Genomic DNA, 17,066 nt, shown 5'->3' on the forward strand with positions numbered 1-17,066 from the left:
TCACCCCATTAGAATTTCTAAAATAACTGATAGCTCATGTTGTGATTTTGTTTGATCACCTAAAAGCCTAAGAATCCATATTTACTATTTATTACAAGGGTATTTATAAAAATGTATTTGTTTAAAACAAAAGAATTAAATGAGTATGATATTATTATTGATATATCAATATATTATTGATAATATATATGATATATTGTACATCTTTTCTTTCTGTAGCCTAGGTAGGGACAAAGCTTTCTAGGAAAAAAACAAAAAATCCTTTTATATGAACCCTGACACCTTCTTTGTAAGTAAGAAAAAAACATAGTTGAAAGTCTGAATTTTTTTTTTTTAATTTGGGGGACAGGGTAGAGAGAGGGAGGTATACTATCTTTCAAGTATAAAGAATACAAACTGGCTTAACAGGTAAGTTTTTAAGGATCGTTTAAGATGAGCATGCAATAATAATTATTATTTGGGGGCAAGAGAAAAATGAAAGCGAAGTTTTATAAAGATTGATTCAAGTGAACATACATATTTACAATGGAATTAGAAAACCCTTAGCTCCCTGAGCTAAATAAAAGTAGTCATCTATTGCACCAGTGTGTATTTTTAAGCAAATACAGAAGCAAAACTCATTAGCTATTTAAAAAATACACACATTTAATGTTGGTCTGTTTTAATTCTACGTAAAGCAATTCCAAAAATACAAACTGAACATCAGCGCCATGTGAATCACCATGATAAAATAAAACAGACATTCACAATAATTACGTCTAAAGACAGTTCAGCTTAATAAATCATCTTCCAAGTATGCCAAAGAGTTTCTAAAAATACTGCTGGTGTTCAGTTAGAATTAAAGGACTTTGGGGAAAATGAAATAATATGATACAGGTGGAGTGAGTAAGGTTACACGGGATTTACATTTTCCATTACCCCTAGATATAAACAAACATTCAAAATCAACACAAACTCTGTGTGTTATTCAAAATATTGCAGTGCAGGAAAGGCAACTTTAAATTAATAGCTAGGGGGAAATCAAGTTTTGGTGGAGGTAAACAGAAATGACAGTTTTAATTCACACTTTTGTAAAGCTCATTTATACCTGGCCAACCAGGAACCAAATGCAGGACAACAATGTTCTCTGCTTCTTTTGGCTATAGTATGACAAGAAAAGGTCATCTTTTGAAGATGTTTAAAGAAATAAAGCAACTTTCATTATAAACAGTCAAATAATCAATCAATGGAATAAATAAGTACTAACCCACATTTTTACCGCTCCGTGATCACTACGCTTTACATATTTTTCATTTTGGCAGCAAATTCCCCAATTTTTAGGCTAAAATCCACCAATCACTTTTAAGAATAAAATGAATAGCCACCAAAATAAGAATATTCTTCTGTTTACTCTTTGGCTAAAAAAGAACAAACAAACGAAACAAAAACAAACAGAAGACAACTCTAACACTGGTGATAAAAGAAATTGTTTCTTTTTACATGTAAAATAAAATTATCAATTAAAATCTTGGTACATTTTATAAAAACAAGAGGTAATGTTGTAAAAAAACAGCACTAGCCGTGGTAGGCAACATACTGTTTGTTAACCCTGTGCAATAAAATACTTTGTTCATACTACACTTATTCAACATGACTAACAGTTACTACGAACATTTCAGGAATCTTCACAGGACTCCTATAGACTTACTGTTAAAACTGAGAGACATTTACAATCAAAATGTGCCGTGAAAAGTTGAAAATGTTACTTCTAGTAGGAGATAATGTTCATATTATTTGAATTTGTTTTAGGTACTGAACAGCTGAGTTACAAGGACTGAAAGAGAAAAGCATTCTAAAAGCCCATGAACAATGTTGTCCACACCCTTCTTCAGAGCACACTAAACTTGTTTGACACATTTCTCTTCATACATAGCAAGCAACAGCACCCAATAAAAGCCTGAGAAGAAATGCTGCTGTGTAAATACTGCAACTATTCCTGAAATAAGAATTATGGGATATATACTCCAAAGCTGCCCATTCCCATAATTTGTATTGCATAGGTCACATAATCACACACATATACATACACAACTGCGTGTGTGTATATATATATGTACATGCAAAGAATATATTAAGACGACAATGAAGTCTAGTCACAGAGCAATTTACAGGCTCAATATATATTTTTACACTTTGCTTGAAAGAAAATTTCAGTATTTTACAGTCTTTTAGTAGGCATTATATACACTGCACTTTATGAAATCTAAAAGATATTGAAATAAATTTTTTCCAACATTTTGGTAACAAAACAGACAATTTTTTCAAATACTTGTGCTATCTAACTACAGGATCTGTTTGCTCTGATAACAACTCATCACAAAAACTGACTCAATGGAATAATTAGAAAAATTATCTAACACCATGCATGGGTTTGAATCATTTTTAATATCCTATCCTAGAAACATTCTACAAATCTTAAGATTTAAAAAATTAAGTCTCTGTTTGATTTTTAAAAGATATCTTTTTATGACAATATCCATAACATTGACAGATACACATTAAGGCTAGTATCATCTTCTTTTGTGAAATTTTTTGACATTTTTTTTAAGAAAGATAGTAAAAGCCAGACTCCTTTAGGGCTTTGAACTGTACCTATAGAAAATGAGAGTGCAGTGAACATAATGTTCAGTCCTACAGTCAGGATGCAGTTGCTCCTTCCCATTCCACCAGATACTGCACCTTTCCATCAAGTGTCACCCGACGAGCCAACACTCGGTATTTTTCACCACATGCTATTCTACCTGCAGCACCAAAATAACTGGTAATGGAGTTTTTTAGATGAGTGAGTTGTAACTCCTGATCTGCTAAGTTATTCAAAATCTCGGTGTTGAGTTCATCAAATTGGTAATCCTCTTTGCCTTCATCGTCTTTTACAATTTCTGAGTTCTGAGTCTGGAGTGCCCTTCTTGGAAGACGACCCCTCCGCCTCCGTAAATGAGGGATCGCAGCGGGCCAAGATCTTCCTGTACGAGTTCTTTTTCTGGAGTCAGATAAACTATGGAAGAAAAAAAGACCATAATTATCCACTATGTTTATAAAGTATCCTCTGCCCATACAATATGTTTTCTCTGATTATTTTTTCCTATCACTCTGTTATAGTTATATATCCTGGTGACATAAAATTAGCCAAACCAAAACAATAAATGCTATATAAATGGATTATCACTCGCCTGCATTAGATTCCATCACCTTCTTGGGGCTGACCTTTGAAGAGCTTTTCTTCCTTAACTATGATCTATTAAGCTTAAAAGAATCAAAGGAAATTTTTGGATTACCAGGCCGAGTCAAATTCTTACCAAGAGGACCTATTAGTAAGTCAGGTTTTGTCAACACTCTTAACATTAACACCCCCCATCCCCCAGAAAGCCAGTTCATTCTTTCAATGCAGCAAATATACAATATGTACAAGACACTGTCCCATGTGCTTAAACAGATGGTAAAACTAGAATAAAGGGTGTCTTATTACCAGTTCTAAGCCTAGTAAAGTAAGGAAAAGAACTGGAATAAGCATAAACTAGAAGTCAGGCAATCCTGAGTACAGCTCTTGTGATATTGGCCAAATTCAAATCCCTTATCTTCTGTGTTCTCTTAAGAGAAAAGATTAAGTGAAGGAGTTGAACTAGATCATCTTTGAGGTCCTTTTCTGCTCAGAAATTTAATGATTTTATGAACTTATAACAAAGGGAGAATAGGGTACAACTGCTAAATTCAAAGACTTTATAATCACACTACAGTTAACATACCAGCTCTGCTATACTTGCTAAACATGCTATCTTGGACTTGTTACTTAAAACCCTCCAAGTCTCAGTTTCCTTATCTGTAAAATGGAAATAACAGGAACTACAACTCAAAAGACTGTTTTAAGAATTAAAGAAGATAATATATGTAAAAAGCTTAGCACAATGATAAGAGGCAAAAAAATAGGTTACCTAATTGTTCATGATTCATTTAAAAATGTTACATTTTAAGCCTTCAAATACTTAGAATATTATATAATTTACACAAGTTTTTTAATTGTGAACAAAAATTAAACAAAGAGAAGTATAAAACTTGGAAGCTCGAAACTCTGACCCCAAGTAAACAAAACTTTTCATAACTGACGAGTCATACTTTATGGAAGTTTTTCTTCTGAAGAGTTTAGGTTATGCAAAACATTAAAGAAATCTGCTATTTATAAAAATCCTGAGTTTAAAAATACTTTTACTAACAAAAGAACTTATGTTTCAGGCTCTATCCTCAGTAGGGGGCCTGTAAGAGGCAGCGAATCAATGCTTCTCTCTTTCCTTCTCCCTTCCTTTCTCTCTTCAAAAAAAAAAAAAAAAAAAGTCAATAAAAATATATTAAAAAAATATTTTAAAAGAAAAACATAAAAAAGTCTCACAGAAAAGAGCACAGACTATAAACATTTGTGTGCCTCTTTTCTCAGTGCACACAGCAAATTTTCTAAAAAATTTGAATGTGCTCTAAAAAGCAAAATTATTCAAATGAATATTAACAACCTAAAGCATCGACATATTGGTTGCTTCTCAAAAGGTGAAAAACATACTTGTATCACTTTCAATTGGAAAATATGTCGTTAATCATCACTTCACAAAGAAAAAGAGACTACAAGAAAATTAACAAAGAATAAGAACATAAAATATCTACCCATAATGCCTGGCAATGCTAGACGAGGTAGTTTCTTTTGCACTGGAAGCACCCGTGAATTCCACATCTGAGGTATTAGATGAATGTGCAGATCCCTCAGTTCTCCTGAGACAAAAGAATTTAAATGGTAAAACGACTATATTACATAACAATAGAAATACTAATTCCCCCCCCAAAAGAAAGTTCTTAGGATAGGAGAAAATAACTTTCTATTTACCCTATAGAACAAGGTAAATCCAAGGTAGGATTTTCTGAAATTGATTCCTTATCCTGGAAAATACAAAAATATATGTATTTAAAAAGCATGATTCTAAAGTAAGCTGAAAAGATACTAGTTTCTCAGTCATTTCAAGCACCTTTCCTCTCTGAGAACATATACAAACATATTATTCTCTTACCAAAGACGGCTCAGCAGTTTTCTGAATCATTTTTCTTGTATATGGACCAGGTGGACGACCTACAGATTTTTTCTTTCCTTTTTTTTCTATGCCATTGCTTACTTCCCTGAAAAATAAAATCATTATGTATTTAATCTCTGCATAAAGAGAACAATAACAACAACAACAACAAAAACAATGGCCAATATACACTGTCATATCTCTATGTAATAATTAGGTTATGCTTATTTTTTTTTTTGTAGGTTATGCTTATTTTATTTTTATATTAATGATAATACAAAAACAAAATAAATATAAGTTGAACCTATAAGTTTGGTCAAATGCACAAATAATACATTCTAATTTAAATAAGTATTTATTGACTTAAGAGATATTCACATATGAAAGGTTTAAGAAAGTTCTCTTTAATACGCTTGTGAAAAATATATACCACCTAAAAAAATTTTTTTAAATGAAGAAACAGACAGCTATTTCAAATGGAAAAGTTCAAAATTCCTGAAAGTTCCATTATATAGGTTAGGTTGTTACTAGTAGGTGGGTTCCTGGGGGATGTTTCAAGGATTTATTACTAAAAGTAATTAGGAATTCAGTAGTTAAACCCACAGAGCCAGGAAGTAACTATGTTAAAATATACTAATTATAAATAGAGGTTACCTTTAGATGTATATACCTAAATTTTATATATACATATTCATTCTTGAATGATAATAATCAGAAAGAGAATGAAGCCCACGGTGGGAGAGGGTAAAGTGAGTGAGTCATTCAAAGGGCAAAATTATAAAGATCTAGAAAACCATTTTTGAGACATAAAGGCAAATAGCAAGGAAAAAAGCAATAGTTAAGGACACCTCTAATTAATATAAGGGAAGAAGAAAAGGGCAACTATCAATATACAAAACATCTATTTCACTTATTCAACATTATCTACCATATAAATGGGATATTACATAATAGGAATACCGAGATGTTACAAAGTGACAAATGTACATACAAGTAAGCTTATTAAATGGGTTAAGTGTTATAAGAAAGTTATCCAGGAAAATTCAATTAAAAACAACAACAAAAAAATGAACAATACTATAGATACAGATGGAAAGAGGTGAATGGAGTAAAGTAGGAAAGCATACCTCTCCAGACACCAAATTAAGATTGGAGAATAAAGGTGAAAGTACAAGTAAGGAAGCTAGAGGAACATAACTGCAATCAAAAGTCTCAAGGCTAAGATGGATAGGGTACACACTTTCTTTTTTGAAGATAATCAACAGAACATTTCTTAAGGACCGACCCCTGACTAAGGAAAGTACTCTCACATTAAAAGGACCACACTTCATACGTAGGGCCCAGAAGTAACTAAAAATGCCTTTAAAGAACGGTGAACCATTACCAAGTAGCATCAAATGAAAATCTGATAGCTACCACAGATAGAGTGTACTATCAAAATCATAATAGGAATGAGAAAGTTTGTGCAAACCTTTTTCTAATTCATCATATGGGCAATTACTAGCAAAGGATTAATAATAAAATTTGTAAGTGATAGTATTCTTTCCTTCAAAAAAAAACACACAACAAAAACAACAACAACCCTGTAGTAGCATCTACTTTATTTCAAACTCAAATAGATATGAAGCACTGCCAACCCTCTGGAATTACTTTTTCTCACTCTCCAAAATGACTACCTCATACTTTTATTTGCTCCTTAAATGTCTCTCTCAACTATCTTTGCCTCATTACTTCACTGAGAAAATAGAAGCTATCTGTCAATAACTTTAGTCATCTTCCAAATGGCAAATCTACAATAAAACCAGCATCTGTACCTAACTTGTCTTTTTTCACTCCATTTCAACAGAAAGACGTTAAGTTCTCCTACCAAAGGCTACTCCCACATTTGGGCTCTAAAATCCCTTTCCTTTTGGCTTCTCAAAGACTTTACAATATCTTTAATTACCTCCCCTATCTCCTATACCAATCTCTTCTCCACTGGATCATTCCTACTAGCACACGAAAACAGGTTCCAATTATCTTCTATCTATTAAAAAACCATCACTTGATTACTCCCTCCTCTTCAGCTTCCATTCCATTATCTATTTCCCTTCACAGTAAAACTACTTCTAAGAGTTGAGGACACATACCCTTTCCACTTTCTCCCTTTTCATTCAGAATTCTTAAAGATTATTTCCTTTGTTATTATTATCATCATCATTACTTTGAATCTCCTTATGTTTCTTATTTGCAGAAAAACCCCAGTTTTGACATGTCAATTGGACAGTGCCAGATTCAATCACATTTTAACACACTTCAATTTGACTTCTATCTTTACCTCTCAAAAAAAAATTGGTTTTGTCAAGGTCACTAATAAAAGAATGCTATCTTATCCAACAAACATTTTTCTCTCATCTTAACCCAGCTCTTAAAAACACTCAATACTATTTAATGCATTCATCTTTCTTGAGACAGTACCCTTCTTTGGTTTTCGTGACACTAAACTTTTCTGATTTCCTATTTCACTGATCATCCCTTTTTGTGTTCTTCATTTATTTCACCTCTTCCCAAATCTCTAAATAGTATCAGAGCATTGTTCTGGGCCACATTCTCTTCTCTCCTCTTGCTCCCTAGATAATTTCATTCATTCTCATGGCTTCCAAACTTTTATTATGTGCCCTGACCTCTCTTGAGCACCCAATTGCCTATATCTAACATCATCTCCATAACTTAGTTATCTCAAGATCAATGAGTATGAAACAGAAGAATGCTTCATTCACCTTGCCAAATTCTGTTCTTTCAGATCTTGGAAACAGATAGCACCACTCACCAGTTGCTCAAGCCAGAAATCTGGGCATTTGTTAAACTTCATTCCTCCCCTTCTTTCATAAATTTAATTCATTCACATAGCCAATAAATTCTTCCAGTAGTTCTCCTGAATCTATTTTCTCTCTCCATTAGACTGTTCACTATACAAGCAGGCATCATCTATCTCTTACCCAGACAACTTCAAGAGTCTTAATTTCATTTTTCTCTTGCTTCTATTCTTACCTCTATACCTATCCATTCTCCAAACAGCATCCAAAGAGGTACTTTCAAAAGATAGTCTAATCTACTTACATCTTTAAATAGTTCCCCATTATTCATAGAAAACCCAAAGTCCTTATGAAACCTACAAGATTCTATATGATCATGCCCTACTCAACCTTCTCAACATTTTGAAGCTACTCTCTACCCCTCATTCTTACCCCAAAATCCTTCTGGGAGTTCCTACAACATGCCTCACAGTTTTCACACTTGTTATTTCTACCTGGAGTATTCATCCCTTTGTTCTTCAAATTATTAGGTCATTTTTATTCTTTAAGTTTCAACTTAAAATAGGCCTTCCTTAAACCTCCTGCTTAAGTAGACCCAATCCATTCCAGTACAGTCTAAATCTGTGTGTTATTTCCTAAATGGCACTAGCAGGATCTGTAATTATTTTACTTTTATCACATTTCTTCCTCACCATAATGTAAACCCCATCAGGGCAGAAAGGAAGTCTGTCCTGTTTGTTGTTATATCCCCACACTTAGTAAGATGCTAAATGGAATTAATGAATAAATGAAAAATAAAAAATAAAAAAACAGGCCAGCACTTCAACTGTTTGCTAACCAAGTCAATAGTGCTTATTCCTGGAAAACCTAAGATCTGAAATAAATGAATAAACATCTAGTATAAACTCTTTGTACCTTATCTAAGCAAAAAATATACACAGTAAAACAAATCAGGGTAACTACCACTTGTACTTTCAAATATACTAATGAGACTAAACAACACACATTTTTAGTTACAAATAAGCTAAAGAGAAAAAACTAAGCCACAGATCAACTTTTACCTTGAATCAGACATAGGTTTGGATGCCTTTCTGCCTTTAATTTTAAATTCATGGGATGTTCCTTCAGGTTCTTTCTCTGCTTTGAAAGCCACATTTGGTGGCACAGGAGGAACACGAATTCGCAACCCAAACAAATGCTTCTTCTTCTTTATTTCTTTCCCAGACATAAACCTAAATTTTTAAAAAAATTAACTAAAGATTTAAAAACTGAACACATATACATGGCAGACCCTAACTCAACTTTCAGATATAAAGTCTTCATACATGAAACTCCACCCAATACTACAAAAACTACCTTTTCCCTTGCTTTCTTTGATTCTTATCTGCCCCAGAGCCAGTCCACAGGTTATGATGGAAAAACTGGGAGGGAGGGAGGATAGCATCCGAAGGATGAGAGATGTGCACATGTCCACCTTTCTTTTTGAAATATGGCATCTAACTTTTTAGAGGAAAGCAGAGTATAGAGTGGTGTCTTCTTAGTCTAGTACAGGGGTGGGCAAACTTTTTGACTTGAGGGCCACAATGGGTTCTTAAACTGGACCGGAGGGCCGGAACAAAAGCATGGATGGAGTGTTTGTGTGAACTAATATAAATTCAAAGTAAATATCATTACATAAAAGGGTACGGTCTTTTATTTCAATAGTTTTATTCATTTCAAACGGGCCGGATCCAGCCCGCGGGCCGTAGTTTGCCCACGGCTGGTCTAGTATGTTTTTCTATATTTTAGTGTCATCTGTTAAAAAATATCTCAAAAAAAGGTGTGGGACAAGAAAAATTTCACGTGAGAGTATATCTGCGAGACACTCTGGTCAGGAAGTAGTAGGTAACAGCATTGCTAAAGACAGTCTCAGAAAATACAAAGAATAGCGTGTGTGTCAGATCTGAAACTAGAAATAATCTGGAGCAGAGAAATGTTATTTCAGTGTGGGCTTGGGTCTCTGAATAATATGCTCTCACAAGTAAGAGCCTTTAAGGTCCTTAGTCCAAAACACCCCAATCTATCTTAGCTCTGCCTGCCTAGCAACAAGAACCACTACCAAATGCTTGGACTATTCTTCCACTTTCATGTAGGATTGAAAAAGAGAAGCTCCCATTTCTGTTATAATAGGAACACATGTATTTCTGGCACCCTAAACTGGATTACAGAATTCCCTGTCCCATAAAGTATTTTTACCAAAACAATAACTGCTCATGGACTTTGTGGCTTTTTGAGCTGGCCTAAAGATCTAGCTACTAGTAATTATAACATTTTTTGAAAATGAGGAAATGCTATCAAGTATAAAAACAGCAAACTTGTTATAAAAATTTTATAATGTAATTCAATAGTTGGAGTTGGCATAAACATTTAAAAAATTATTTCTATGTATTTTGAAAATATTTTAAAGAAATATAGATATGCTGGGTTTTTTAAAAAGGAAAGATTAGATAAAAAATATCAAACAATATCACTTAATTATAAAAAACTTAGGCCGCTGCCCGACTAGCATGGCTCAGTGGTTGAGCATTGACCTATGAACCAGGAGGTCATGGTTTGATTCCCGGTCAGGGCACATGCTCAGGTTGTGGCTCCATCCCCAGGACACGGTGTGCAGGAGGCAGCTGATCAATAATTCTCTCTCATCATTGATGCTTCATCTCTCTCTCTGAAATCAATTAGACCACTGATACTACTTTTCTATAACTGAGGCAATAACTAATCTCAATACCATAAAAGACCCTCATTTAAAAACCCACATTCTCTACAATATATTCCCCTACCTTATGCAAATTCCCACCAGCTAACAAGATTTTATTTTACTTTAGGTAGATTGCATTATAAAAACAAATCATTACTTGTTGCACAAATTGACCAGGCCAAATTCCCCTGAGATACTCATATGCCACCTCCCATTCCCCATTCCTATAGGATTGCTCTTCCCTTCTCCAATCCTTGAGAATCAATGTACTACTCTAACTAAGAGAGAATAGGACATTAGAAATTTTTAAACTGTATGTACTAGTTCTATACACAAATCCCACAATTCTTAAACAATGCCATTATTCCTTAGACTGAATAAATGTCTCCCTCATAGGGAAACATAAAATAAATCAACTTACATGGTCTTGTAATCATTTAATGCCTCCAGAACATGCTCATATCTTTCAGATTTTGGTGTGTCTGCCAGCTGTGAAGTATCAAGAAACAATTTAACGTAGTATAATTTAATCAATTAGTAATATACAGGTGCTAGATAGAGGCAATATAATGCAGAAGAAAAGGGTAGTGACTGATAGAAGATCTAATTCCAGGTCTTAATGACAAGCTGCTCTTGATTTAAGGCTGCTTAACCTTTAAAGGCTTATTTTCTTACCTATACAAATGAAAATATAAATCCTGCACTAATTACTAGTAATTGCAGATTAAATGATATGTCTGAAAGAACTATGAACTGTGTAACATCACAAAAGTGGGATTATATTAGTTATTATTAAATTTATTTTAAATTTATTACCTGTGGGAAAATATATTTGAATTTGCTTTAATATCAACCATAAAAACTTCTAATAGGTATTAATTAGATATGAATAGGGAGGAGTATAAAAAATGAGAAACATACCATTTTATCTCCCAATACTTTTAACATTAGTAAACTGATCATTTCTATAACTTTAAAAACTGTGAAATTTAAGGACATTATTTTTATAACAATTATAGACTTTAACCAGCCCTAAAATCCAAATTGCCTCAGTAATTTTTATGATCTCAAATCATTTAAAAATCTAAATATTAAATTCTAGAAAATATTCTATTTTGTTTCAAAAGGGCTTCCTGTAGTCATTTCTGTATCATCTTCAAAGTTAAAACAGCAGAAAAATTCTGAATCATAAAAGTACCACCCTCAATTAAAGTCACAAAGCCTTAAAAAAAAATAAAGGTTTCCAAAACATCACAGCTGACTTTCAGAATTCTGCAAATTATCTTTTTTAATTTTTTTTATTTGCAAATTATCTTCTTTACCAGGTAAAACTCCTAAATCTCAGAACTGCTTCAAATAAAAAGAGCAAGCAAATCTGACACATAGAAGGCTGGAGGTAGAAGAGACATAAAGTCATCTACTCCAACTCTTAATTACTTAACAGATATAAAGATTAAATGAACTGCTCAAATTCACATGGCTGGTTAGTGAGAGAGCTAGAACCTGAACCCAAGTAACAGTAAGTCCACTCACTATTCATTGAGAGCCAATTCTGTGCAATGTGTTAGATGCTAAAAGGGGAGGGAAGCAGTTTTGTGCTCATTCCTCCATATCACTCTATCACTTTCTCCTATTGTAATCTGTGGTGTCCAACGATAAAAAAAATTCTATTAAAGTAAAAATAACAGAATCAAACTTTAAAGCTTGAAAGAGAACCTAGATGTCCATGTAATTCAAGCTTCTATCAATATACTGCAATCTTTTTATAGTACTGAGAGTCATTCAACCTTACTATTACCACTGATGAGTCACCTACTGAGACAGCCCATTCCATGAGTGTATGAAACTTTCCTTCTAGGAACTCTTCTATTCTCTCTTTTACAAGATAGATCTTCAAATATGTGACAGCAGCTATCATGTCTAAGTATAAGATTAGGTTCAAGTTTTTACCAGTAACATCACATGATTATTTCATATTAAGCTTTGGCTAACTAATTCCATCCTCTTCCTCATTCCCACCCATGTCCCTACTCTAACTCTAAAATCTGATCAGATGCCCTAACTGGTGTGGCCCAATGGCTAGAGCATCAGCCTATGGACTGAAGGGTCCCAGGTTTGATTCCGGTCAAGAGCACATGCCTAGGTTGCGGGCTCAATCCCCAGTAGGGGGCGTGCAGGAGGCAGCTAATCAATGATTCTCTCTCATTGATGTTTCTATCTCTCTTTCCCTCTTCCCTTTTTCTCTGAAATCAATAAAAATGTATTTTAAAAATACTTAAAATCTGATCAGATGAACTTCTATCAAGTCAAGTATTCCCTGTTATACCTGCTTCTTCTGTACTGTTTGTGTATTTAAACCTAAAAGCCTAACTTTATAACTATTGTTAATCTGATTTTGTTTGCAGCTCAGTGTTCAAAATTATTTTTTCTCTTGATTCTGTTATATTGAGGGTAGAGACAAAGGCACACCCTCAAGAATAAACTCTCCTTTAAGAGTATTTCCAAGCCAAGGCCCTGGCCAGGTTGTTCAGTTGGTTAGAGCGTCATCCTCATATGCCAAGTTGCGGGTACGATCTCTGGTAAGGACACATTCAGGAAGCAACCAATGAATGCACAATTAAGTGGAACAACAAATCGAAGTTTTTCTGTCTCCCTCCCTCTCTTTCCCTTTCTCTCTCTAAAATCATTAAAAATATGTATTTTTTCCCCAAGACTTTGCTTTTGTTACTATCATTTGATTAGTTACAAATCCATTTAATTTTTACTTTAACTAGTTCACATTTCATTGTCTAATATGAAATTGAGTTGTACTACGGTACACCATGCCCATACCAGTTTTGCTAACTATAACAAAAAAGAATCCAGAGTATTTAACAGGATTTATTCTAATAAATCAGTGTTATTTCCCCACTGCTTCTTAAACCATGCACTTGAAAAATCTGCTCTCCAATTTGGCTGACAAACAACTGACTTTCTAATTTCTCAAATCCACTCCTTTTTTCTTTTTTAAAATCACAATGAAGTCTCATCTTCTTTTAATACTTATACTCTATAGCTCTCAGAAATTTTATCTTTTAAGTTCCGTCAGCACTCTTGGACTATAACTGCATAGGACTGTATTTCAATTTGCATAATGAGGTCAAGGGATCCCATTCTGTTTTGAAAACAGGGTTGTATATTTCTGTACAACATAAACGATATTATGTATAGCTACAACTCTTTCCACCATTCAATTATTCATGTTGAATTCCCTGCCACATAGGCTTAAGCATGACAAACAGCTTAATTTGTCCACAGACTTACATACTACATGCTAATATATAACACTCAAGGCCCCATGTGTTTTTGTTAACTAGATTTCTTATTATACCTGCTCTATCATACCACATTTTCCATTAGCCAAAACATCATTTCTGCCATAGTATTTCACTTGAGTTTTATCTATGCTTTTCCCCTTATATCCCTCAAAAGTGAGATAGCACTCTACACATTGTTAAGACCACAGTAAACAGAAAAGTGGGTAGTCCTTTCAGAACTAGGACTTCAAATCACATTAGGAATCAAAGACAAATGATAAGAGGCAGATTCTAGAAAGTACTGATATCTCATTTTAACTCCCAAAAGAAATCTGCTACAACAGTGATACATCATTCTAAATAAAAACCTTAAGCAACCTTTATTTGGGGTCTTAAATAGTATATTACACATTTTTACTAATCCAAAGAAAACATTCCAAAACAGATTCTCAAATAGCTATACTCAATGAAATCATTAAGTCACTACTTTTCAAAGATATAAAAAAATTTACATAATAAAACATATCAAATTATATGTTCTATATGTTCTAAAAGTTTCATCTTCTCTTCACAGCAATCCTAAAAATAACCAACTGAAAAAATAGATATGCTACATAAATGTTAAATTTGCCTTTCACTATGAAAGACATTTAATGATTTTGAAACTTCTTTTTGTTATTAAAAGAGGTCACGGGCCCTGACCTATTTGGCTTGGTTAGAGCATCTTCTGTGCATCAAAAGGTGGTGGCGGGTTCAATTCCCAGCCAGGAACAGACCCAGGTCCCAGGTTTGATAACTGGTAGGGGCACATGCCGGAGGCAGCCAATTGATGTTTTGCTATCACATCAATGTTTCTCTCTCCTTTTCTCTCTCTAAAATCAATTTAAAAAAAAAGTTCACAGTACTACTTTATACCAAATTAAAAAAAGCACAAAATACTAAACAGACACCACTGATTCAATATAAAATTGTTCAACTAACTAGAAATGTAAATAATTATTTATTAGGCTTCTCAAACGACATAGAAATTACCATTTACTTTAGCCAGAGTCATCATATGTTATAATTTAGCTTGGCAATCTATATGTATAAAACCCTAATATGCAAATAGACCAAAAGGTGTAACAACCGAACAACCGGTCACTATGACATGCGCTGACCACCAGGGGGCGCGCACAGAACATGGCAGGCGTCAGCAGCATGTGGCAGAGCGCAGAACATGGAGGGCATTGGCCATGGCGGATGGTGAGCGGGGTTGCCAGACCAAGGTGGAGCGCTGGTTGCTGTCATGGGGGCAAGCCTCTGGTGGTTACTGAAAATTCTTTGCCTCCGCACGCCACTGTCCCTCGCACCTGCTGCCAGCACCGGAGCTGCTGCTTGCACTCGCTGCTGGAGCCTAGCGCCCAGCGCCAGCCCAGATTGCTCGGCACCATCAGCAGCAGTGAGTTTTATCTATGCTTTTCCCCTTATATCCCTCAAATATAAGTCAGAGGGGGCGAGCAGCGGCTGCCAGGCCCAATTGCCTCTGAGGGATTCTCCACCTCCCCCTGCTCCTGAGGGGCAATCGGGGCTGGCAGCCGCCTCTCGCGCCAGCTGCTGGCACCGGCCCCAATCGCTCCGTGCCATCAGCAGGTGCAAGTGGGGCTGATGCCGTCATGTGGGAGCAGTGGCAGCGGGAGCAGGGCTACTGGCAGGAGCGGGGCTGCCAGCAAACAGGAAACTGGGGGCCACAGCGGGAGGGGCTGTGGAGGGGTGTGGAGGATGAGCCCACCGCAGCCTTGTGGCCCACAGTTCCTTTCAAGGTGCAAGAATTCGTGCACTGGGCCCCTAGTGTTAAACATGAGAGTAAGTGTTTCCCTATGACTAGGTGTCCATTATATATACCTAAACAAAATGCCATAAAAATCTCAACTTTCCAAATCATTACAAGATTTTTCTTTTTTACTTGGAATAAGGGAGAAAACTCCACATTTGAAGAATAAAATCGTAACTACTTCTCTCCTTTGTGTCATTTTTGAGGAGAAATTTCTAGAGTAAGTGTCTATGTCATATAATCTATAGTCTGTATAATAAGAATTGATGTTCAAAATGACCCTCGGGTACCCCAAGGTACTCAATTAACCAATAATATACTCAGCATACAATATTTCTCATGTTGTTAATGCTATTTTATAACATTTTGAACACAAATATAAAAAGAAATTTTTTGTAACTTAAATTTGAATTAGTGACAAAATTCAATTTGCAATTCAATTTTAGTTAAACTAAAGATTTACTATTTTAATAATCTGAAATAATCCATTGCTTGTATTCTTTGTTTCTACTATCATATACATTTAAAAGTAAACTAAATTAAAATCACTGACTATATATTACCAATTGGCATAAATTTTATGGTCTTCTTATTATATAAAGACTAGAGGCCTGGTGCATGAATTCGTCGCACCAATGGGGTCCCTTGGCCTGGCCTGCAGGGATTGGGCTGAAACCGGCTCACCAACATCCCCCGAGGGGTCCAGGATTGAGAGAGGGCGCAGGCCAGGCCTAAGGATCCCCCCAGTGCATGAATCCATGCACCAGGCCTCTAGTATGCATATTAGATCTTTGGTTAATCTCTTCCCACCCTCCCTTCCTCCCTCCCCACACCCCTCTGAGATTCATCAGTCTGATCCATGTTACCATACCTGTGGTTTCCGCTCCTGCATTGAGCATCTGGCCCCTGGTGGTCAGTGCATGTCATAGCTACTGTTCAGAAGGCTGGCCGGTCGCTTAGGCTTTTATATATATATACTAGAAGGCCTGACGCACAGAATTCATGCAAGAGTAGGCCTTCCTTCCCCTGGCTGCCAGCACCGGCTTCCCTCTGGCACCTGGGACCCGGGCTTCCCTTGCAGCCCCGGTTTAGTCCGGAAGGTCAAACAGAAGGACATCCAGTCTAATTAGCATATTACGCTTTTAATATTATAGACTAGAGGCCCAGTGCACAAAATTTGTGCACTTGGAGGGGGTTCCTCAGCCCGGCCTGCACGGTCTCACAGTCTGGGGGTCCTTGGGGGATGTCTGACTGACAGCTTAGGCCTGCTCCCTTCTGGGCAGCCTAGATTCTGGATGCCTGCAGGCAGCCGAAGGGAAGCCCGGGTCCCAGGTGCCAGAG

The 17,066-nt window shown here is 35.5% G+C and overlaps 1 protein-coding gene across 1 annotated transcript in view; it reads right to left on the bottom strand.

The window, feature by feature from the left end:
* Positions 1 to 625: 625 nt before the first annotated feature.
* Positions 626 to 17,066, bottom strand: part of MTF2 (metal response element binding transcription factor 2) — a 73,514-nt gene continuing 57,073 nt past the window's right edge. Inside the window, exons 10-15 of the mRNA XM_081087752.1 lie at positions 11,038 to 11,105; positions 8,941 to 9,111; positions 5,085 to 5,190; positions 4,904 to 4,956; positions 4,687 to 4,791; positions 626 to 3,034 (exon numbers count right to left, since the gene is read on the bottom strand). Coding sequence (XP_080943878.1) covers positions 2,677 to 3,034; positions 4,687 to 4,791; positions 4,904 to 4,956; positions 5,085 to 5,190; positions 8,941 to 9,111; positions 11,038 to 11,105 — 861 coding nt within the window. The 3' untranslated portion in view covers positions 626 to 2,676. The remainder of the gene's footprint in view (positions 3,035 to 4,686; positions 4,792 to 4,903; positions 4,957 to 5,084; positions 5,191 to 8,940; positions 9,112 to 11,037; positions 11,106 to 17,066) is intronic.

The sequence above is a fragment of the Myotis nattereri genome (genome assembly GCF_964212035.1).
Source record: "Myotis nattereri genome assembly, chromosome: 3".
NCBI classification, from domain to species: domain Eukaryota; kingdom Metazoa; phylum Chordata; class Mammalia; order Chiroptera; family Vespertilionidae; genus Myotis; species Myotis nattereri.